We start from the raw sequence: 25,586 nt of genomic DNA on the forward strand, positions 1-25,586 counted from the left end.
TCATTTTAAGCTTTAGGACCTTCATTTATAAAATACATGTTTAAAGGAGAAGAAAAAGGCTAAAATTAAGTAAGCTTTATCAGAAAGGTCTATATAAATACACCAGTAAAAATTAATGCTGCTCTGAGTCCTCTGTCAAAAGAAACACCACATTTCTTTCCTTCTATTGTGTACACACAGGCTTCTGTATTAGACTTCCTGTTTTCATCTTAAACCTCCAGGGCACGGCCTTGAGCATGCTCAGTTTGCTCTTCTCCCTTCTCCCCTCCCTGCTGTAATCTGAGCCCATAGCTATGAGCGAGCAGGGAGAGACTCAGGCAGGAAGTAATGTCACACCAAGCCAATAAGTCAGGGTCTGTGTTTTCCATAAAATAAAAACATTGATCATTCCCATTTATTATATGTTAATAAGTAAAACATTGAAATGTATTTTTCTTTTAATATAATTTATCCTCCACCTTGAACGATTAATAAATATATTGCCAGGCCTGGAACTAGGGGAGGAGAGGCATGTGCCTAGGGCTCAGCGGCAGGGGGGTGCCAGGCATGTACCTCTTCTGCCACCTACCTCTGTTCTGGACCTTGTCTCCTCACTGCTTGCCAGTAATTCTCTACGCTGGTCATTAGTCTCATCGGATTGTTCATGTGCGTGCAAATGTGACAGGGGGCAGAGAGCTGGCTGACCAGGTTGCCTAGGGGCTGGCTTGGCCTGCCTCTGTGTATTGCTGTTGGTTATTGTTGATTTTTAAGTGCCTTTTACTGTATATGAGTTTTGTGCTAAACATGTGCAGGCATTTTGCTGCATAGGATTGGTTGACTAAGATTGAAAAAAAAAAATGTAAAAATGAAAATAACTTGTCTGTTGAATATTTTTGCAAAACAATGGCATTTTTGAATGCTATCAAATAAAAATATCACAGAGATGATATTTTAGTATAGAACTTCTTAGAATATTTAAGGGTTAAGGGTCTGACTATTTTATGTGGCACAGTACATACACATACATTTATGCACCTACTGCTTTACTATATGCAGGTACAGTATATGCAGAAAGCTCAGAATTACAGAAAGACCATCTCACATTAAGTTAATTTTAAGCAAATAATTACATTGCCTTTTTTCTGTAATATCATTGTCATAATTTATTTATATAGCACTATGCATGAATAGTTAGCGGATGGGTAAAATAATAAAATTAGTTTGTTAGCCTTTAGTACATTATAGAATGTCCTATTATAAAAAGTCTACACTGTTTTGCCTTCTTCTGCCTCTTTCCAGATCACAAATAGGGGTCACAGACTTCTAAAAACCTATTGGTCCAAGACAATACCAAAAAAAAAGTTGTTTATTTTTTTTTTGCTTCAGGCCCTCTTCTATTCATATATCATGACATATGTCCTTGTCACTTAGTGATGTCTGAAAGCAAGGATACATTTCACTGATTCATCTATCTCCCTTCGCACAAACATCCCTGCTGAGGACACTTAAACCTTCATTTTATGGATAGACCAGTCAGTCATTAGCATACATTATGTTATAAACATATGCAGCTGCTTGGATGCTGAGAGGAAAGTAGGACATGGAATGTTAAAATCACTGGGGGTGCCAAATGTTAGACTGATGCTTCTGTTTTGTTTTTTTTAATGATTTTTTAGAAGACTTAAAGGGCACCTTTTGGCCAAAATGGCTAATGGAGCCCGCACACCAGTTGGGGGGTAACAGTTTTTTTTTAAAAAAAAGAATTGGCCCTCGTCATGCTAGGACACTCGCATGTCATACATAGCACATGTGCATAATGTGCTTCTGACATCATGCAATAATGAGCAAGTCGTGGCATTCGCTCATTATGTTCATGCATGTGCCCCAACATGGCTGCTTGTACCGGGAGCTCCCTCCTGGTGCGGGTGGTGAATTTTCTAAAAAAAAAAAAAATGCCATCCTGAGTCCGGGCTCTATTAGCCAACAGGTGCCCTTTAAGATATGAAGATCCTAATTGGAAGATATGGAAATCTGATACTTGTATATCTATTTTTCTGTTTAGGATTATCCAATGGCACATACTACTTGAGAAGTATATTTTTATGAAACATATGGGCTCTTTTATGATCTATATTTGCAATGTTCAGGTGTAGTTTCCTCTTTAATACAACTGCCACTATAACCATACAGTATAAAAAAAAAACCTTCTCAAAGAATATTTTATTAGATGTTGCCTTAGAGTTCCTTGACCCATATTTACTTGGAAGACTAAAGTTAATTTGTTTTTTAAAATTTTTCAGGTGCTCATGTAAATGCAGCTGAGACTTCAATGCACTTACTGGGCCACATTCGACCATCAAGGCATCACACGCAACTTTTTACAAAGTCCCTTGAAGCATCCTCTTCTGCCACATTTTCTTCCTTTGGTGCTAGCAAAGGATCAGGCCCAATGCTAAACAGGAAACTGGGCTGCCAAGGATTTGGGGCGTCTGTGGCAGCAATGACATCCTTCCCTCCACAGAGATACCACTACTTTCTTGTGTTGGACTTTGAAGCAACCTGTGACAAACCCCAGATCCATCCTCAGGTAAAGCAGGATGAAAAGGAAATTTTGAAATCTTTAAACTGTATACACACATGGTAGATATAGATCACACATTTTCTAACAAAATGGCTAACATCAAGCCGTATGTTTGCGACCAAACAAGCTTAGAATCAGAATGCTGTCTATCCCAGCTGTTTAAAATCTGTGTTTGTGGACAGTATTAGGGAATAGGATTGCAAACTTTACAGTCCTCCAAGCTAGAATGAACTGAATGTCTAAGCATCTCAAATCATGTTAGGATATACTGTGACTTGTAATTCTTCACCTGATTTTGACTTCATTGAATTTAAAATTTTTGTAATTTGGAGAATCACTATTGAATTCCTTTGGTAAGTGTGCTTGGGGTATTATAAAGGAGTTACCCACTGGCTTTTAGTATACTTTTTACACAACCTAAAAATGTAAGCTTTAATCCTTATAAGGCATTAACCCTTTAATTGTCTACAGAATTTCTCATTTCATTTTCACTCAGTGTCAGACGTTTTTTTGAATGTTTTGTGCTCTCTCATTTTAGGGATATTACCTGGGGGGTATTTTTAGTTTATCTAGGAAAACTGTACATTTTTTTTCAGGAGATTTCTAAATCTGCCTGAGCTTTTGTGTATTTCCACTTCTGGAACAAGATTTAGAGGTCTAACTACAAAAAAAAAAATACAAGATATGTATAGATTTTTTTTACTTCTATAGATCAAAAACTCCCAGCAGTAAATTACCATATTTTCAAAGCACTGCAGCAGAATATGGCATACATTAGATTCCAAAGTCAAAAATCCTGGAATAGTAGGCTAACCCCAGGAAAACTTGTATTTTTGAAAATTACACATTCTGCCAAATCCAAAATGGGTTGCCATGTCTTTCTACTCCAAAGTACTTAGCAGCAAAGCTTTTCTAAACTTAGCAGTTTTTATAAAAATGTATGAAAAATCACCTCAAAACTTTCACTTTGCAAATTTGTATCTCCCACAAAGCATAAGGTACCAAGAAAAAAACATCCTAAATATGAATGCCAGAGGTCTACTGAACAGTTTGATGTCCATTGTGCATAGGATTACCAAGGTATCTGGCCCTTAGAGACACCAAAATGAAGTGCAAATTCTCCCAGAGGTCACTTCAGCTACTGACAAATCAACACATTTACTGTATTTTTGGGGGTACAAACACAAAGATATACGTTGACCCAAAATATTTTTGGAAAGTACACATTCTGTTGAAACCAAAATGGCTTACCATGTTTTTCTGCTCCAAACTACTGAGTCACAATGCTTTTATATGGATTTTACATTTAAAATAATATGTAAATGTAAACCCCTACAGCCAATTCATTTGGGTAAAATGGAATTGTAGCCAAAATAGTGACCATGATAAAGAATGCTGGATATGAATGAAACAATCCGAGGAAAAGGTATATGCTAAAGGACTGATTATAGATGCTAAAAAAAGGCTAAATTGGAGGACTAAAAAAAGGACTAAAATACTAAAAGAAAACAAGATTGAAAAGATTCTGAGGAAACACTGCCATATAGAAAAATGGTTAATGATTTACAAAAACATTTGAGAGAACACACTACATTTATTTTTTGTAAATCACAAACGCAAAGAGGAATATTAGTGTCAAGTAGTCTTCCAATAGGAGCAAAGGGAAAACAGCTTCCTACAACAAAAAATAAATGTAATGTGTGTAAAAATAAAAACAGGAAAGGAAATGACTCGGTTTAATTCAAATGTCACTAATTTCGAGACAAAAACATTGTTACTAGTAACACATACAATGACTGTGTTACATACAATATGTAGGGAGAGCAAACTGGTCATTAATATTCAGTTTACAAGAACATATAACAAATATAAATAAAAAGGGGATTAGTCACACATAATTTCTCTGCATAGATTAAAGAAATATGCAGTTGAGATCCTTTTGCTACATACATTTGTAGGAATTTACTGCAAAAGACCAGAAAGGAGAGGAGAAAGCTTTGTCCAAGCTGTATCCGAATCGGATTCATAAGCCAGAAAAAACTTTTTTTTTTTTTTACATATTAAACAAGCAATATTATGTAAACTCCAGAAAATTTTTTGTTGGTTATATGAATATAAAATATGCTTGTGATACCTTCATATACTTTAAGCACTATTGAGTGTGTACTCAATTTAGCAGTGTTTCACTATTTGTGACACCTACTTTTTTCTCTAGAACACTTGAAAGAAATATATTATCAGGAGGCATAAGAAGTGCACACTAAACATGTGCTACCATTCAGTATAAGGTGATAGAGTGGACCCACTACAAGTGGTGCTGCTAATATTACTTATATTTTTTCTGTACAACATTCCTGTGTGTAAATTTAAAAGGGTTGTTTACCTTTCAACACTTTTTTCAGTTTTTCAGTGAAAGATAGTTTATTAGAAATAGACTTTGTCAAATTACTTTCTTTTTTCTATTTGTGACTGTTTATCTAATACTGAAGTTTAAAGTTTCAATTTTCACCTTCTTTTGTCTTTTTAAAGCAGCTCAGTGGGGGGTGGGTTTCTGTTCTAAATGATACATTAATTAGAGATGCACCGAATCCACTATTTTGGGATTTGGCCAAATCCTTTGTGAAAGATTCAGCCAAATACCGAACTAAATCCAAATCTTAATTTGCAAATGTAAATCAGTGTAAAGCATGCGCACAGGGTGTGGTTAAATGTGCTTGTTTGTGTGATGAAAAGTCACGTGATTTTAAGGATTTGTATTTGGTCCGGCCTGGCATTTGGAATCTCTTATCTTTTGCCCTGCTGAGCAGAATCCCTAAGTTTCATTGAAGGTAGCTGTTCTAATTGATACAATAGTTGCTAATATTCCACAGATGCTGCTGAGAAATCTATCAACTAATGTAGTAAATTGTAACAGTTTGTCTGGAGTCTGTACTTGAATCACTGAGCTGTCTGACAGGAACATTACGCTTAAATCTTACATTTTGAAAAAATGGTAAAAGCAAAAAAAGTCTTTTGTTTCTGGTGAAAAAACACCTGAACTTAAAAAAATGTGTTTGGAAGACGAACAGTCTCTTTAAAAGGGTTTTCACCTTTAAAATAACTTTTAGTATAATGTAGACAATGAAATTCTGAGTTTGAGTCTTGTTTGGGATTATCCAAAAATATAGATAGAATTGTCCTTGTCAGAAAAAGGACAGGTTAGTTCAATATTAGGTGCTCTCATGACCCACAAAACACAGGCATTAAAAGCGTTTGAATTCCATTAGAATCCATTTAATCCATTAGAATTCCAATTGCACTTTCTACAGTCCATATACTTTTGTAATGCTTTGCATATTGGCCATCACTCTTCAGATGGTGTTCCTGTCATTCAAGCTTATGATGTTTTACCTAATGTGGCTGGTAAGATGTTTAAAAAAAAAAGTGTTAGCAAACTTTGCGGTATGTTAGATTGCGTAGAAAGACATATTAAACAATTTTTAATTAATCAATGTGTATTTTCTAAAAATATTTGAATGATGTGCAAATAATGTCATTGTACATGTGATCATGTATCATCATGCAATGCCTGGCACCAAAGTTTTTTTTATGAAACATTTTTTGAAAAATAAACCTTTAAGAGAGTTGTGCTTGAATGAATATTAACGTGTATAATTTATCTAATTTTAGTGTGCAGATTAATTTGTCTATTTAGAAGTGATATATAGGCTTCCTCAGGAATGTTATCTTGTAATTTCATAATACTGTATAGGTTTTGAAAAACTGAATTAAATAAAGAGACAAGAGATGAATTGTACCTTTAAGAGGTCCCAACTCTTGTTGATATTAGTTGGATAGTGAAAATCCCTTGTTCTCCTCCAAAGATTTTATCCTTTTTAATGCAGGTTTATGAAAAGTCCAGCTATGTTACAGGTTAAATCTTATTGCTCTGCTAGATAACATATCTGTATCGCAGAGTGAAGGAAAGAAAAACAAAAATACATGATAACTTACCAGAAATTAAACCAACTTTTATTTAACTAATCGATGAAAAGATCCTCCATAAAGAAGCAATTAACTTTGGGCTGCAGTGCCTGGTCCATGGAGATAGGAGTTATGTGGCTGTGATCATGGACCTACGCTGTGAATTAATAGCTTTCGATTGGATATAAATTTGCAGCATCCACTGTATTCAGTGCTGAGCTTCAGGAGTTATACACCAGTAAAAATAAAACTTGGCTACTTAAAATCTATATTTCCACCCAAAAACTCTCTATCTCAGGAAACCCTTTTATACCACTTGAAATTTAAAGGACCAATAACATTATAAAAAATTTTTTTAAATACAACAGCCTGTCTCCCCCTTGCTCTGTATTGGGGGTGACAGCTTTGCAATTTACCGCAACTGATCCACGAGGAGATGTCAGGTTGGCAGCTCTCAGGATTTGTCCTGTGAAGTTTGGCTGCTGACCATTGAGTCTGTCCTGGCGTGTCCCAGTGAAGTCCCCCAGGCAGTGCAGGTATGTGAGTCTATCAGAGCCAGTGGAGTCACGTTAAGCTGTCACCCCCAATACAGAGCAAGGGGTGGACAGGCTGTTGCGGGGGAGGAGGAGAGGAAGCTCCAAACCTGTGGATAGCAGCATGCAGGGGGGAAGTGATGGCCATGGCTGCCTCTAACCCCTACCTCCCCAGCAACAGCATCCTCTCCCCGGGATCCATCGTGCACTCAGATTCAGGAGGAGTAATGCAGCCTGGTAGCGCCAGGGGGCCCCCACGGTGAAGATGGTGCAGAGTGACTTCATGCAGGGGCCAATGGCTGCCAGCAACGGGGGGGCACAAGCCAATTGACAGAAGCAAATCCATTAGTGATTACATGGAGGTGGAGGAGCCATGCAGGCGCGCTACCCGGTGCCTTACCTCAGCGGTGAGCAGAGTTAGTACAGGACGGCTGCGGCAGCGGCGGCAGGAGGAGGCTACACGGGCATGGCTACCAAGAGGTGGGGGCTGCCGCTGGACATGCTGCTGCTGTTGTCTGGACTCTCTACCTTGGGCACAGTGCTGAGTGCAGGGAGACATGGACTGAGGAGGAGACGAGGTACCATTTTCTATCTTGATATCCTGACCGGCTGGGAGGATTCAGCAGCGGGCACTGCCAGCCCCGGGCACACTCAGATGGGCACAGCGATGGGGAGCAAGTGGCATGCACACCACACTGATCCAGCTCTCCCAGTACCTGCTGCTGCTGGGAATAGGGGAAGCGCTGAAGACTCTGTCACTAGAATTGAGGAGTAATCAGCTGCTGCAGGATGGATGGTCGCCCTGTCGCCTTTTCTCAAGAAGAGTGGAAGTGGAGTTTCAGTAAGTTATTTCTTAATAAAGGCTTTGCAATTTTAAACGTTTAATTTGTCTTGGTGTTTATTTTTCATTGTATACTAACGAATTTTTAAAAAAAATGTTTTGATGTTACTGGTCCTTTAATACTTGGGTGCTTTTGTGTGACCAGCAAAAAAAAGAAGCATCAATATGTGTTTTCCAGGAAAGTTTATGACTTTCCCCAGTACAGAATGTGCTGCAGCAGGGGCAGCAATCAAACATAAATGGTGATTGTAGCCATGTAGCTCTTGGATCAGTATACCACCAACAAAAAGAAAAACCTTTTCTTCTCAATGAATAAAAAATAATGCTAACTCTTGCTTGTTAATTGAGCATTTTTAATACTACGACTCCCAATCAGGATCATTTACCTGCAGTCATTCTTCTATATTCTGAAATGCATCCTACATCTAGAGAACCCATTATTTAAATCCAGTCTTTGCACAAGGATAATTGGAGCAGAAAAAATATCATCAATCTCGGAGACAATAAATCAAACCAAATCATATTAGTCCATTAAAAGACAGTTCCATAACATTTAAACCAAAACCCTACTGTTCATTTTCATTATGATCCTCCATCTCTCAACTTTTCCACTTTGATTTTTCAAAACTAAATAAAATCAAGAATATTTTACCCCTTTTCCTCTGCAGGAGCTTAGTTTAGCAGTCTCTAGTGCTGAATAAAAATTAACAAAAAGATTAATGTGTGGTAGTTGTACTGTCTGTCGAAAATTGTGTTTTCTCAGTGCAAATATTAAGAAATGTCTTAACTTTTACTTGTATCTTTTATGTGTATGCACAAAAAATAAATAACATTTTCCTTATTGGTAATTTTGCTTTAAAGGTTTATATAAGATACTGATCACAGTTCACAAATCTGTGTGAATTTTTAGTATTAGGAAGCATGTAAATATACTAATTCCAGCACAGGTTCAAGTATTTAGAAACCCATCTCCCAAATGTAATTAATTTAGCAAGAAAAACATACCAGAGAACACAGTACGTATTCATCCTTTAATATCTCAAACACAATTTGAAATCAGTGGTACAAGTTATTTTCTGAAACATGCAGTGTGGCTGCTTTTTTACAGCCATGACAGACAACCTTAAAAAAACCCTGCATATGATTCTTTTGGAATAATTTACGCTGGACTGGGCCAAATTGGGCAGAATATAAAGTGATAATCTATAACGTGGAGGCCCATCAGTCGAGGTGCTGATGTTGTCCTTGTCTGTCAGGATTTTCAAACCTGGCAATAGATATCTGAGCAATGTTAGCCCACATACTGATTGGGTGGGCCCATTGGTAGGCCTCATACAAGGGCCAATAAGCTGCTAACTCAGTCTGGAGGGGGGGGCAGCACATTTTACTGGCCTCTGTATGTCCAGCTTTACCTAATAAATGTGACTTTGAAAAGTACTTTTGTGTACACTATTTTTTTTAACGTTATACACAGGACAAAAAAATATATAAGTACTTACTCTCAGATGTTCTCCAAACCAATGGCTCTAAAGGTTAAGGTGAGCCACATCTGCTACCCAAAATTTTCTATAATGGAGCCATATTTTAGGCAACCCCTCCAACCCCTTGTACTCCTACTGAGGCTCTTGTCAAGACAATCCAGAAACCTTTTAATACAAAGTCTCTGAAGTACCTCTCCTGAAGGTCTAGAAGAAATGTTTTATTAGGCCATTGTAATTTGTTGCATTTTCCCCAACATTGCCCTTTCTTTCTTAAGCAAATTAAATCAGTTACCATGCTCTTCTCCAGTCCTGCTTAGACTACTGCAACCTCCAGATAGCAAGACTGCCCCCTTCTCTTCAGTCTAAGCCTCTGAAGCCACTGCCTGTGAATGGCCAGCTTCCAATTGTACATTTCCAGCATCCCTTAATTATTTCAGTTGGGAAGGGAATTGTGGGACCTGTAGTTATGCCGTAACTTGATTGACCAGTCATACTTGGTCTTTATATATGCCAAACTGGAAATCTTTAGATTTTCAGTAATAGCAAGAGTTAATGTAGAATTATTGGCTTCCATTTAAACTGCCTTTCATCAACAAAAATAATTACATTAATATGCTTGGAATTTTTATTTTGCCCATGAGAATTTGGCATTAAGTGTGTTAAATCTCCAGTTCTGGGTTAAAAATGGATAAATGTGTTAATTAAAATGTCCGCAAGTAGAAATGTTGGCTTTTGGCTGCTTTGATTAAATTTTAAAAACTGTATTTGAATATTAAAAAGCAATAGCTATTACTTTTTTTAATGTGTCTGCTCATGACCTGTCAACACTCTCATTTCCATAACGTAGAAAAACCGAGCCTTATTGCTTTGCATCTTTATTAGGGGGGGGGACTGATCAATCCATCTTCTTAAGGCACAAAACAAATTGTCACTTTCTTTAGAATGTGCAATTGGTAGGATCAAGAAGATCATAAAAAATGGGATTAACAACCAATAGTGATGATTATGCTGTTATCACTTTGGTTTTCTTGCTGTTTGTTTTATCGTTCTAAGAAAAGAAAACACATATTTAGAGAAAAGATATGATTCTTGAAAAAAATAAAAATCCAAATGTTATTAAAATTGCCCCCCAGCATTGAATTGCTTTAAATATTCAAGTAACATACATTGATCTGCTCATTCCTACAGTACTCTTAAAGAGAACATCAGAATGCAAGTTTCAAAGCAGCATCGCTCCTTATTCCTTGGTCTGGCATTGCCACATCCACCAGCTGAGGCTTACTGACCCATTTGTTTAAATGTCAGAATAATAGCCAGAAATTGAATAGCTTGAATAGAAAGGTCAACTAATAATGCAAATCTTACTTCATAGTCTGGCTGCTGAAGTCTCTCAACCTAGTAACCAATTAATAACTTTAGGAAAAAGTGAGAGAGAATGAGAGAAGAATGACAAATGATCTAAAACACAGAGATAATAAAGAAGCACCAATTAAAAATGTAATTGGTTTACTAATAAATCTACTTGTGAAATTATAGCAGGAAGAAAAAGAAACTGTTAGCTTCACCTTACAAGAAGCCATGTGATTTATTTAGATTCCCATTTTCCTGGAGTACTCAATATGTTTATACATAGTAGCTATGATAGGTAGAAAAGAAATTAGTATAGGAACTTGTCATTTGACCTTAACCAAATTTCAGCATTTTACTATTCTTTTCACCGCTTTTCCTGGGTAAAATTATATATTTGAAACGTATCAGTAGTTGTGGCAATTAAAGTTTTGGCTGAAGAAAGCTGATTTTTGCCACATTGCTTCTGTAGTGAATAACAGAGAAACAGAGTTGATTTTTCAAAAATTATGGAAAAAATATATTTTTTTTTCATTATTTGGTTGGACATTCATTTTAAATCTGATGTTTTTGCTTGTATTATGCTGTCTTGCATTTTGTTATTATAAATGGAACTACTGTATAATCAATTTTGCAAGATCTTTCTTTCACAATTTAATGCTATTAGTGATTTTTTTATTGCAACAGGAGATATAAAATAATTGGAATATATTAACAGGACCCAGGCAAGTCATAATAGTGTAAAATCGCTTTAATATACATAATTTTCTTTTTTAAAAGTTATACTCACATAAAACCAGATATAAGGCGCTTAACAGTCTTTCCAGACGCTAGTGTGGTTGTCCCGTTTGCTGTGTTCTGTTGCGTCTGGAAAGACTGTTAAGTGCCTTATATCTGATTTTATGTGAGTGTAACTTTTAAAATTTTTTTATGTATATTAAAGCCTTTTTACACTATCAGAAGCACATCTCTCCTAGTTAATCCTGAAGGGAATCTGGACGATATCAATGGCTGATATGCTCCAATCTATATAAAACGTCTGTAAGTACCCAACCATTTTTGGTGGCGGAAGGATAAAAAATAAATGTCACTGGGTCCTGCTGAATGAAAGAGCTGGCTATTCATGCAAATGTGTAGATAAAAGCAACCTCACACAAAAGGGTGTTGAAAAACAAACTATCCTACTACACTATATTGGAAAATTATATTTTTCCCTCCATTTCATTTTCTCTTGTCTATCCATGAGCTTCCTTGAGAAGCACTGTTTCACAGGTTTTTGTATTTGTATAATATTTTAGACAGAATGGTTTCACTAACAATAATATTTACAGAAAACAAGAAGGCATTTTGGGAAAAAGCAGGACACATTTTATTAAAGGGGACCCGTCACCCAAAAAAATTATTCCAAATCCTATTTTATCATGTTAGTCAAGCAAAATTAACTTTAATTACAATGTATAAATGATTTAAATCTTGTTTCCATCAGTGGCAATTCATAATTATAACAAGCAAACAGCAGCCTTTTTGTGGACACTGTAATTAAGGCAAGCCTTGCATCATCTCAGAATCTTGTTGTGCACCAGAATGGGGGACCTGATGTCCATCCCCATGCCCTGGTTATACAGTTAAATGGTTAAGAGAACTGAGTGAAAGTAACTGCTTGCCCTGCCTCTATGACTAAGGCATAGAAGAGGGGCAGACAATATTTGATTGACAGCTGAGATTTTTAAATGAGTTTACAACAGCTATGGACGCTTTAATAAAAAAAAGAATTTGGATGTCATGTTTAATTTGAAAAGGGCTTTTATTATACAGCTTTTAATGTCTGGGTGACAGGTCCACTTTAATATGCGAGAAAATGAGGAGGGCAAAAATCCATAGACATGTATAAGCTGGGATCAAAGAAAACCGTGTAAAATGCAAGAACGCAGCATTGACTGTACTAAATTTGGTCTATAAAATAATGAAGGAGGCACATTTATTTAGCAGTAAGTACGTATAATGGAGGTGTTCTACTATTACTGTTTCATTTCTGCACTGGGAAATCCTTCTGTAGCATCACTCGTAAGTGATAAGTGACCTGTCACCACTGAGGCTGTCACCCTGGCTGTTTGCAGGCACTGCAGCTCGTTCCTCATTAATGGAATTTACATTTGCCAAAACAAATTTTATGGTTTATTATTTCTGTGTAATACAAATACATTTCTTATGACATTGAAGTATATCCTTATTCTGCTAATATTCTTTTGGGGAATATAAAGTCCACAGTAGTAACAGTTCGCAGTAATGTCAGCTGCATAACACAATATTGTTAATTGGCAATCCAAGTATATTTATGAAATTTTATTTTATATTGTTGTTCACAGGAAATAATTGAATTCCCTATTTTGAAGTTAAATGGCAGAACAATGGAGATAGAATCAACTTTTCATACATATGTTCAACCCGTTGTGCACCCACAGCTCACTCCATTTTGTACTGAGGTAAGAAAAGAAGAAGATAATGAAAGAAAATATAGCGAACGAACTATATGTTGTATATTATGTACTATTTACAAAACTTGGAATGTTTTAAGTATCCTGACTATATTTAATCATCTTTTTTTTTTATTATAGCACTTAATTTTGTCACACAGGCTTAAATAGTTATATTATTTTTAGTCACACTGGAGGTTCAGAGTTATATAAATTATAAAATTTAAAAGTTCAGTTGTTCTTTTTGCACTCCTATGGCTAAGATTTGTTACTCCCATTGCTAAATTAGCTATTAGGTTCAAGCAACAGTGGGGAATATGTAAATGTACCTTTCAGGTTATTATTCTCAGACTTTATCTAAATGTAACTTTGCCATATTTCAAAACAGTACTGCTGTTAAGCAGTAGAGAGTCAGTTGATTGTCTGGAAAGCTAATGCGAAATACATGCATAATAAGGAACAGTGTGTGGGAATGTTCAAAATACCAATAGGCTAAAACAGCAATTTGGCAGGTTTTAGATGGCGAATGGTCGAAGTTTAAAAGAGACCGTAGATGATAAATTTCAATATTCAAATTTCGAATTTTTTTCAAAATTCGAATTGAATTTGGACTATTCCCTAGTCGAAGTACACAAAAAATAGCTAGAAATTCAAATTTTTTTAATTCTAATTTTCACTTTGACCTTTGATAAATCAGCCCCTAAGAGAAAATGTATATTCAGTATTTTAAGATATTAATGCTCAGAGCCTATGAGTAAGTGCCCCATCAGGCATGAAACGCGTTAGGCCTCTGATACTGGTATTATTTAATAAACAAGCTTTCAATTTTTAAAAACATTTAGTTTATTCAAAGTAAAGAAAACCTTTTGATAAATAAGTCCATTAATTTCTGTATTTTTATACTGATTGATTATCTATTACAATGTTGTCTTCCTTGTGTTAATTTTTTATATAAAAATTGTACAGCGCTGCATATCCTTGTAGTGCTACATAAATAGTTATGAATACATACTTACATACATACATAAAATGTAACTATTTTGTACCACTACATACCTTCACATTTTCATGTAAAACCTACAGTTAAACTATCCCCAAATGAAAATGTATAAATATTGGAAGAGAGCTGTTGCTATACCTGCTTCCTTTAAATTTCTTCATGAATTACGAAAGAAAATCGTAGTGCATCCACTCTCATTTTAATTAACATGTCTCTCTCAAAGGTATTTATTACCATTCTTTGATAGTCATTAGTCACAAATACGTTTGTCCTTTTGTAGTGTACAATGGAAATGTTGAAAAGGGAATGAGCAGGAGTCCTAGTTTGCTGCTTGAGTTAGGATCTATAGATTAGTTTAACACATTTTGCAGAGAAATGGTGATTATCTCTTATAATAACTTGACTTTGGAGAGTGTGTGAGAACTTCTGTGTACAGGTGGCCCTTCAGAGAGCATTTGAAGGTGTGCAGGGATATGAAGACTGTGATACATAGTAATGTCAAAGGCTGCTTTGTAAAATGTTCCTTGATGTACCCTAGATTTATTTCAGTGTACAATACTATGCACTGCCTGAGACAAAACAACAATTTTCTTATTTCAATAATTTCCTATTAATTATTTAAGGCTGCCCTTTATATATTACATGACATTGACTTTGACAGCTCTCTTCATAAAGATTAAATGATTGCCATTCATTGCATATTTTAATCTGTTTATGTTATTACTTATATAGTAGACCAAAATATGCTAATAGCAATAATGTCCAAAGTCTCTGGCGCTTTCCCTTTAATCTGACCAAAATACTCGTTCTCCTCGAGCGTAGTGCTTGTTGCAAAGCATATGGGTATGGACAAAAAAATAAATCCTTTTCATCGACAGTAACAAAAGAAGTACATAAAATAAGACAGAGTATTAAATGCATAACAAAACATGTAATATGTTGCATACAATGACCATGCGGCTTGCAGTATATAGGAAAAACAAACAGAAAATTACAGGATAGGATTAGGGAACACTTTAGAACATAGAGAAGGGTGTGGAATCCCACAGTGTCTAGTAAATCTAGTAAAAAAATCTAGTAAAAATCTAAATTTAAATAAATTAATTTTAGATTGCTAAGCAAGAATTAATCAACTTTGCAGAATGAATTATTATTATTATTATTATTATTATTATTAAAAAATCCTACCATTCGATATAAATGAACACAAATTGGAAAATTGATTGAGTACCTAATAAGTGGATGAAATTTGCAACTGACTATGTTTCCTAACTGTGACATATATTTTCCATCAAGTCCATCATTATTATTATTTATATATATATATATATATATATATATATATATATATATATATATATATATATATATATATATATATAGACAAATACAAGATTCCTCTGCACTCAACCCATTATCAATATATTTAAGACAGCGACATTTTGTGCATACTGCTACTGAAAAATGCCTTACCCTTTAAACAAAACAGGGATTGTTTGTCCATATATTGCAATATATTTAAGCTGGCCAACTACGTCAAAGTCATCCCATATCTGGCCAGTCCTATGCTCAATTTTCATCTGATTCATTAAGAATTCTATGGTTTAATTATACATTTTATAAAAGGGACGAATATATATATATATATATATATATATATATATATATATATATATATATATATATATATATATAAATTTTGACGGTAAAAAGATAGGGATTTAGCAGGATTTGGAACAAATGTAGATGTAAACCAGCGCAAGGTAACCATGGGAATGGGACGCAATAGAATGAACGCAGAGGAAGTGAAGGAAAGAAAAGGGGTGCATCACCCAGGCAACAGGGACTTGTAAATAGGTGAGGTGCTTGCACAAGACAGTCTGACGCTTTGAGGAAGTCGGAAAGCGTCGAAACGCGTCAGGTGACTGTTGACATCATCCCCAAACGCCGAGGAACCCACGTGGAAGGGAAGACAACGTGGGTCGATGTCCAACAACTAACACCACGGTTCCTTTTAAAACCACATGCGACATTTAAGAAAATGGATGATATGAGATGCTTAATCTTAACCGCAAAATTGTTAGTGCAATATTTTATAGAGTTTTAAATTATTAAAAGGTTTTACACTATTACTGTGTTCCACGTTAATCTGCAGCAAGGATTCCGGTGGGGAGTCTGTATTTCATGTTATATGCTGAACTTCATTTGAAACATTTGTGAGTACCCACCTACCACTAGCACAGGGTGTATGACTATAAAGTAGAAACACAACATTGTGCAGTATATAAGTGGGTGAAGGTGTTGAACTTCAACTCTCTAAGAAATACTAGACCATAAGCTTTTCGTTTGCTACATTCCAATTTTTCCCTAGCATTTAGCTCTGACCTCTACAGTATGTTGATTACTTTTATAGTGCTACTTGTATTTGAAGCCTGTGCATTTTTACATAAGTGTTTTAGACAGGGGGAACAGTTGTAACTGTATATAATAGGCAGCTAGGGAAAATGTGCATGTGTTTTCTATTGAACTGTGTACTGCTCATGCTCTAACCCAAGGGACACTTCTTTTGGTGAGATGTTTGACAGCCAGCTATATAAATTTATAATAAACCAAGAGGTTATATTGACCCAGCCAGGAACCTCAGTTTATATGCTGTATAAGGCTTCTGTCTATTTCTTTCTATTTCGACCAAAGACAGTGAGTGTACTGCAGTTGTTGAGCTTAATCTTGGGAAAGGAAAGCATTAGTTCTCCAACTGTTTCACTGTACACTATTTCTTCTGTTCTTTCTCCATAATGAGTACCGTTTTTGTAAAATGTTCTAAAATAACACATTTCGAAAAAAAAAAAATGCAAAAGCAAGAGGAAGACATTCTGAGACATAATTTATATCAAATGTTTATACACAACTTCATAGGACTTAACCCCCTGCCCAAAAGGTTCAAATACATTCAATGAGAATAGAACATATTGTTATAATAAAAGGCAATATTTATTAAATACCAAGCCAAAACACTTCACTTAAAATCAATTAAAATAATAAGCAGCGCTGCATGTGGACGGGGATCCCCTTAATGCAAATACTGTATATTATATGCACTAGTGCAACATGCATATACACATGTATGTATGATGAATTGCTGCCTAATGAGACATGCAACAATACACTGAGCACCGCAGTGCGAAGGTAGAGTAAAGCAACCAATGTTCGAATTGGACGTATGTCCTTCAAGTGTCCAATATTGGTATCCAAAGCGAATTGCTACTAGTGCATAGTGATAATGATATATCCAGGGGTCAGAGAGAGCAGACGGATTGCTGCATCAGACCCGACGCCCTTATGGCCACTTGGTGCAAGTGTATGTGGTATCGTAATAGGGCTATTGGTGAATAAACGGGAATACACCCGACACAGTCCAGAAAAGGCACGGGGAGCCCACCCTTGTAAAGTGGAGTTAGTCAAAATACTATGTAAATCAGTGGGAGGGGCAGAAATGCCGTCGCCCAAAAAGATATCTCTGTGAAATACTCACAACCCCCACGATAAATCGCCTCAGCGTTGCAATATGGTTCCCAACTATACAAGTCCAGTGGGCGCTCCCATGTACATCCGTGCGATGGACGTCACCAAAGCAATTCCGTCCGTTATCAGCATGCATAGCTGTGTCTCATACCGACCCTGCAGGGACCCCACGACCGCTGCGTGACCCCTGCAGGGTCGGTATGAGACACAGCTATCCATGCTGATAATGGACGGAATTGCTTTGGTGACGTCCATCGCACAATGCACCGCTGAGGCGATTTATCGTGGGGGTTGTGAGTATTTCACAGAGATATCTTTTTGGGCGACAGCATTTCCGCCCCTCCCGCTAATTTACATAGTATTTTGACTAACTCCACTTTACAAGGGTGGGCTCCCCGTGCCTTTTCTGGACTGTGTCGGGTGTATTCCCGTTTATTCACCAATAGCCCTATTACGATACCACATACCCTTGCACCGAGTGGCCATAAGGGCGTCGGGTCTGATGCGGCAATCCGTCTGCTCTCTCTGACCCCTGGATATATCATTATCACTATGCACTTGTAGCAATTCGCTTTGGATACCAATATTGGACACTTGAAGGACATACGTCCAATTCGAACATTGGTTTACTCTACCTTCGCACTGCGGTGCTCAGTATATTGTTGCATGTCTCATTAGGCAGCAATTCATCATACATACATGTGTATATCCATGTTGCACTAGTGCATATAATATATTTGCATTAAGGGGATCCCCGTCCACATGCAGCGCTGCTTATTATTTTAATTGATATTAATTGAAGTGTTTTGGCTTGGTGTTTAATAAATATTGCCTTTTATTATAACAATATGTTCTATTCTCATTGAATGTATTTGAACCCTTTTGGGCAGGGGGTTAAGTCCTATGAAGTTGTGTATATAGATTTACTTGGTTGCGGACACCCAGGCCCTTTGGTTCTCATACATAATTGCATTCATTGCCTACCAGCACCCCTCTCTCACTTTATTCCACTGTTGTAATTATATCAAATGTTCAAATTATGTGGGTGACTGCATTGATTATATTCTGCAGTTTAGAAAAAGACCCTTTAAATGTCAATCTATATATATATATCTGTATATATATTGTTCAATATTATTTTTCTCTTTTTGTTCAGCTGACTGGAATTATCCAAGATATGGTAGATGGACAGCCAACTCTAAGTCAAGTTCTTGAGGTAAGAATTCCTTTTTGTAACTACTGTAATACGTTTACTACACCATAACACCCAAAAGTGTAGTAGATGTTTGATAATAATTTTCCCCAGATTGGCTTTATTATTTTTCCTTAAAGAGGCACTGTCTCCATTATAGAAAAAAAACTGTAATTGATATTTAATATTTAACAAATAGTTAAATTTTTTACAGTCATTTATATAATTCATTATTTATCTGTACATTTTTCAACCTAATCTATAACGACTGTGTTCATGTAGTTGACTTAAGTTGTGGATATCAAAATTACTCCCTTATACAGAAAACGCAAGGTCCCTAGCATTCTTGATAACAGGTCCCATATATGCACATCATTTTTCAACTGTATTTTAGTGGGAATAGCTGACCTTAAATAAAAGCTTATTTCTTATTGAAATAATAAGTCTTGCTTTATAACAGCCAAGAAACCTTGGGCTCTAGACAAGAATATTTCCAATACCTCACATAGTGTTTCTTCATAATCTGGTCAAGTTAAGTGCATGCTAAAAAATCTGCCCATGAATTATCAAATTCCCTTAACTTCTATGAGGTTATGCAAACTTTAACATGTCTGTAAATTCTACTGTATTCTTTTGTAATCCAAATTTCCATTTCTTTTCGCAGTATGGATACTGCACTTAAATATGCATTGCTCTAGTATAACCGTGGTGGAATATGTAGTGATAAATAGTGTACACGTAGTGTAAGATATGGAGAAAGCACATATTTGCAGTAAAAAATGATGTCCATTGATGTCTAGTAAACATCAAAGTAAGTTATCACATTTATGTTTTTTCCTCCAGGTTTTCCACCACTTTTGTGACCTTCGAGTGTTTGTCCCTTGTTCTGCCCCCACCTCTCTAGTAAACAACTAACAAATCTTGTTAAGAGTGTATAGGCCAGAATAGATAAGATCTCAATTTTCTCCCTGTTCTGATTACAATGCCTTATCGGTGTACAGGCAGTGCACCTTTTTAAAGCTGAAAGCTGCTCATTGCCATTTCTTTTATGGATCTTTCTCTGTTTTATCAGAGAGTCGACGAGTGGATGGCCAAAGAGGGCCTTTTAGATCCAAGTGTCAAGTCCATCTTTGTTACTTGTGGAGACTGGGATTTGAAACTTATGTGAGTAAAAAAACTATTTGTGCTCTTATTTTTCTTTGGAATTATTTGTGAGTAATTCTCTCTCATATGCAAAAAATAGAAAAAAAAGTGTTAAAAATACATCAGTTTGATAATAACACTTATATAATGAGCTGTGTTTTATATTTCTGCCAGGCTTTTACACAGCTTTATAAATATGACCTTAAATATCATTGTGTGTTGCTAGACTGCGGGAAGCACTTGGCTTATGGTTTTTTTCAACCAGTTTTTTACGTTGGGTGTCAGTCAAGAGACCTTTGACTTTTATGTAACAAAAAGAAGTTTAATATGTTGTAATGCTTGTAATGTGTCAATTCTGGGGAGTTTTTGCAATCTTATTCATAGTTTTATTTTTCTAGTAAGATTTGATTTTAAAGTACTGCCTGATTGCCACACACTGTCAGGGACCCACAGCAATAAAAACAAAAAAACAATACAAAAACAGTACCAGAAAAACATTGTTGTTAGTCTATTTATTGTTTAAGATTGAATGATTTTGGTTTCATAAATTGCTAAATTAGCAAACAAGGAGGAGAGGTCAACAGCTGCTGTTTGCTGTCTTGCAGCATTGGGCACTGTGTCCAAGGAGTTTTATGAACACTCCGTATGCGAGGGTTTCCTCCAAATAATACAGTTTCTGCTTTATATACAGGCAGGTTAACTGGTTTCTGATAAAACTGACCGTAGTGGATAAATGCAGTAGGGGCCTTAAATTGTAACATCCACTGGGTTAATGTAAATTGGCATTAGAATAATTATAATAATACTGTAATTGACATTAAAGAATTGTAGGCATTCACATGAACTTTAATGCCTTAGTTTTAAATTCCTCGGTTTCTTAAGGCTATATAGCAAGAAAGAAGATATTTGTGTTTAATAGCTTTGCCTCCAGTTTTTGTAGCCAGCTGCTTGGTTTCTAGGATAAGTTGCACTGTAACAACCAAGATAACAACTTGAAGAAATACAGAGCAAAACTGTTATGAATGCAAAGAATTTAAAATGAGTTGGAAAACTATTTTCAAAACTCGTTTTTACAGCTACTTGACGGGGTTCATACACAGTGGCAGAGTTTCTCTGTAAAAATGAACACTTAAACACACTTGTCATGGGATAGCTGATTGAAGTGAATGGTCTTTATCAACTTGATGGGGGCAAATCTAAATAGGCAGACATTTGCTAATAATAAAATGTGCCAGGCACCTTTTAATAATAATTAAGGGTTATGTAATAAGGGTTGTAAAGTATGCTGCTGGTGTAGTCACCTGTGACAACTGATAAGAAGGTAGCATTTAGTAGATACAGAAGAAAACATCTAATTGACTGATGTGGGTTACAGCACCTGGGCAAACAGTACCTCTTATTACATTCTCCTATAAGCGCCTGACTGATATGAATGTTTTCTTTATTCTGATGAATGCGAAGTGCATTGAAGTGCTACAGTTGACCAAAATGTATTCTTGAATAAGCGATTATTTGAAGTTAAATAAACTGACCTGCCTAGTTTTATAAGACATATGTACTGATTATAGCAGCTATAGTTTATTGTCATAATACATTCTTTAAATATTACCCATATTAAGTTGAGCCACTGTCCATGTGATGCATTAATTTTTCTGTACACTGTAGAATACTTGATATGTTTTGCATTTTGATTGGTATCAAGCCATTAATGTTAGTAGTCAGAATTTTGGGAAAAGGCATAGACCAAAACCAAATGATTATAGCCATCTGTTGTTGCTTTCCCTCAAACATTCAATCTAATGATGCCTCTTAAGACATGAATTATAATTAGGGGTGTGTATTAAGACCAGCACTCATATGGCAGTAAATTGATATCTGGAATGTGTAAGTGATGGTTAGTTTTATTTTGGCATCAATTTTCAAATGTAGAGCTTAATAAGAAAATAAAAAATAATGAGTTACAGACAGCAAATTATATTTTTATAGTGTCCTCTGAAGAGGGAAATGAGACTCAAAGTGGGATTTAAGAAAAGCCCTAAAGCAAACAGAGAATATCAGCCAAATTTCCCTTTTATTTGCATGTATTACTGCTAAACACGAATATAATATATTCAGGTATTCTCAATGATTAGTTACATTTTTATATATTAATTTATAATTTATGGTCCAGTACAATTAGATTTGTAATTCCAAGATTTCCAGCCCAAGGGAAGGGAAGCAAATCCCTAAACTGCTCCATTTCCTTTTGGATAGCGCATAATGTAATGGAGCTTGGCGTTATAAAACCAACCAATAAAACTGTAAAATCAAACCAGTGCCATAATAGGTTATGCAGCAGAGGCTTTGAATTTTAGGCACACCACAAGGCCCAAGTAGTTTTCGATGACACTGCAAAGCGTTCAGGCTGCAAGCATAAGTGCCAGGTTTGTGGTCAACTGTTTGTGTAAATGCATAACAATGACATTTTTCTGAATTGAATTCAGTGCTCTAGTTAGTATAGTGTTTTCAGTATCACTACAGCTCGCTGTTATCACCATAATGTGTTTGTCAATTGCCCTAAAGATACCCCTTTACTCTCTTCATAGATACTTAAGGATATATTTAAGGAAGGTACAATGCACCATTGTAATTATTCCTTATGTATGTATATTTTTATTTGTATAGCGCTTGTTGAGGGCAAAGCACTGTACAGCAGAACATAAATTAGTAGAACAAATGGGGTCATTGCAATAATAAGTACAAATAAGACCAAAATACAATACACATAAATTCAAAGTATAGTTACAAGTGCTTATTGTCAAGGAGGTCCCTGCCCCATAGAGCTTACAGTCTAAATGGAAGGGTAATGTACAGACACAGATCAGAGGGATATTAAGTGCTGTAGGTTACAGTGGTTGACACTGCCATATAAGTGCTGGTTCCCAGTTCAGGTGTTATGCATGTGCTCCAAGAGGTAGTCTTTGAAGTTAGTACTGAAGACATTGAGGAAGGATACTTTCCAGAGAAATTCAGAAATGACATTCCAAATATAAGGAGCAGCAAGACAGAAGTGTTGGATGCGGGAAACAGCAGTAGTAGTGGGGGTTGCAACAGGAGCGGAGGATTCTGCCGGGAGCATTTAGAGAGACAAGGGGTGAGATGTAGGTAGGCACAGAGGAGTGAAGGGCTTTGAAGGTTATGAGGAGGAGTTTGTAAGTTATTCTTTGTTTTATGGGAAGCCATGATAAGGACTTCAACAGGAGAGGGACCTGTACCCTTTTGGATGAGAGGACGAGAATTCTGGCAGTATTTATCCAAATTGTAGAGAGGAAAGATGGGAGTAAGGGAGGCCAGTTATTAGAAGGGTACAGTAGTCTAGTCGGGATAAGATGAGATCATGCATGAACTTGGCTGTAGCAAGCAATGCCAGTCAGCAGCATCAAGGGCAAATAAGTTCTTGAGCTGTATTAAAAGGGGCATAGAGTCAGGGGAGGAGGGGGCCATTCTTCCACTGTATAGAGCACTTGTAAGGCCCCATCTAGAATATGCCGTACAGTTTTGGTCTCCATCACTCAAAGAGGACATTATTGTATTAGAGAGGGTACAGAGAAGGGCAACTAAGCTGGTAAAATGTATGGAAAATCTTAGCTATGAGGAAAGACTGGCCAAATTGGGGATGTTCACGCTGGAGAAGAGTCGAGTAAGGGGTGATATGATAACTATGTATAAATATATAAGGGGATCGTATAATAATCTCTCTAATGCTTTATTTACCAGTAGGTCTTTCCAGCTGACACGAGGTCACCCATTCCGATTAGAAGAAAAGAGATTCCGCCTACATATTCGGAAGGGTTTTTTTTTTACAGTGCGAGCTGTGAAGATATGGAATTCTCTCCCTGAATCAGCTGTACAGGCTGATACATTAGATAGGTTTAAGAATGGGTTGGATTGCTTTTTAGCAATTGAGGGAATCTAGGGTTATGGGAGATAGATCATAGTACAAGTTGATCCAGAGACTAGTCCGATTGCCATTTTGGAGTCAGGAATTTTTCCCCATCTGAGGCAAATTGGAGAGGCTTCAGATGGGTTTTTGTGCATTCCTCTGGATCAACTAGCAGTTAGGCAGATAAAAAAACCCAAAAAACTAAAAGGTTGAACTTGATGGGCGTGTCTTTTTTCAACCTTACTTAATATTTTACTATGCTACTATGAGCGTCTTGGCTGTAGCAGGTGAAAGAGAGGGACAGATTCTGGCAATATTGCGTAAGAAAAAGTGAAAAGTTTTGACAGTGGTGTTAATATGATTAGAGAAAGAAAGAAAAGAGTCAAAGATTACCCCAAGACAGAGTTGACAGGATTAATGAGCATTCCATCAATAGAGATAGTAAATGGGGGAGTAGGACCAGGCTTAAGTGGAAAGGTGATTTGTTCAGTTTTTGTTAGGTTGAGTTTGAAGTGGCACTGGTTCATCCAGTTGGAGATTGCTAGGAGACAGAGATTTGAGCCTCGGTTTTAGCTTTTAATGAAGAAGTGAATTATTTGGGTATCATCAGCATACAGATGATAGCTAAAGCCAAATTAAGTGGAACTGGAAATTAGGTTTCACTAGCAAACAAGACCATGAATTAACAGTTAGAGAGATAAGAAGGGAGCCAAGATGCTGCCTGGTTATGGATACCAAGCGAATGCAGAACTTGCATCAGGAGAGAGTGATCAATTGTTTCAAATGCAGATGATACTGTAGGTCAAGGAGCATAGGGATAGAGAAGTGACCTTTGGCTTTGGCAACCTGAAGATCATTTTTAACTCTGCACAACACAGTCTCAGTAGAGTGTGTAGGCACGAAACCAGAGTGCAGAGGTCCACCAGTGGGCATGTAGAAAGGTAATAATACAGGAGAGCACAATACATTCTAGGAGCTTAGATGAAAGCGGTAAAAGTGAAAAAGGACTGAATTTAGAAAACAGGCAACAAGGTTTGGATTTGTTATTGTTTATAAGGGTACTGTAGTACTCTTGCTTGGCCTTCGACAAGGCATGATAGTAGAAATTTATAATGAATTAAGTCTGCCTGAGTACATGATATCTTCCACATACGTTCAGCAGATCTTGTACAGGAATCTCATTTGTGAATTCACCAAGTACGCTTAGCCTGTATGGTGGCTAATGAGCCAATGGTGGAGGATGTTATGTGATTCTACTAATTTACCAATGTATCCGGATCAGACATCTTTCTAAAGGACCAGAGACTGAACCTGAAAAGACTGAGCTAACGTCGGGGGTCAATATCGCGTGTATTCCACATTAAAACAGTGGGGGAGTGAGAGATGGAAAATTTAACAAAATGAAGGGGTCACTGTTAAAACCAGAGAGAGTTTTTTTGGCAACTGTACAACAAAATTTTCGTGGACCCCACCCATCCACATCATAATTTGTTCAACCATATAGGCTTTAATTTTTATGTGTGAATTTTAAAGCCAGATCAGCAACATGTAGCTGCAGCCTTCAACCCTGTGCTCATCCCTTACAGCATGGACCCCAAACAATGATGT

General features: G+C 36.4%; 1 protein-coding gene across 4 annotated transcripts in view; it reads left to right on the plus strand.

The window, feature by feature from the left end:
• The window catches only part of eri3.S (ERI1 exoribonuclease family member 3 S homeolog), a 166,210-nt gene that overhangs the window by 7,026 nt on the left and 133,598 nt on the right, over positions 1–25,586 (plus strand). For all 4 annotated transcript variants that reach the window (XM_018260853.2, XM_018260852.2, XM_018260851.2 and 1 more), the window contains exons 2-5: positions 2,280–2,566; positions 13,092–13,208; positions 18,878–18,937; positions 19,986–20,077. In XM_018260853.2, coding sequence (XP_018116342.1) covers positions 2,309–2,566; positions 13,092–13,208; positions 18,878–18,937; positions 19,986–20,077 — 527 coding nt within the window. In that variant the 5' untranslated portion in view covers positions 2,280–2,308. The remainder of the gene's footprint in view (positions 1–2,279; positions 2,567–13,091; positions 13,209–18,877; positions 18,938–19,985; positions 20,078–25,586) is intronic.

Source organism: Xenopus laevis, chromosome 4S, assembly GCF_017654675.1.
Source record: "Xenopus laevis strain J_2021 chromosome 4S, Xenopus_laevis_v10.1, whole genome shotgun sequence".
In the NCBI taxonomy this organism is placed as follows: Eukaryota; Metazoa; Chordata; class Amphibia; order Anura; family Pipidae; genus Xenopus; species Xenopus laevis.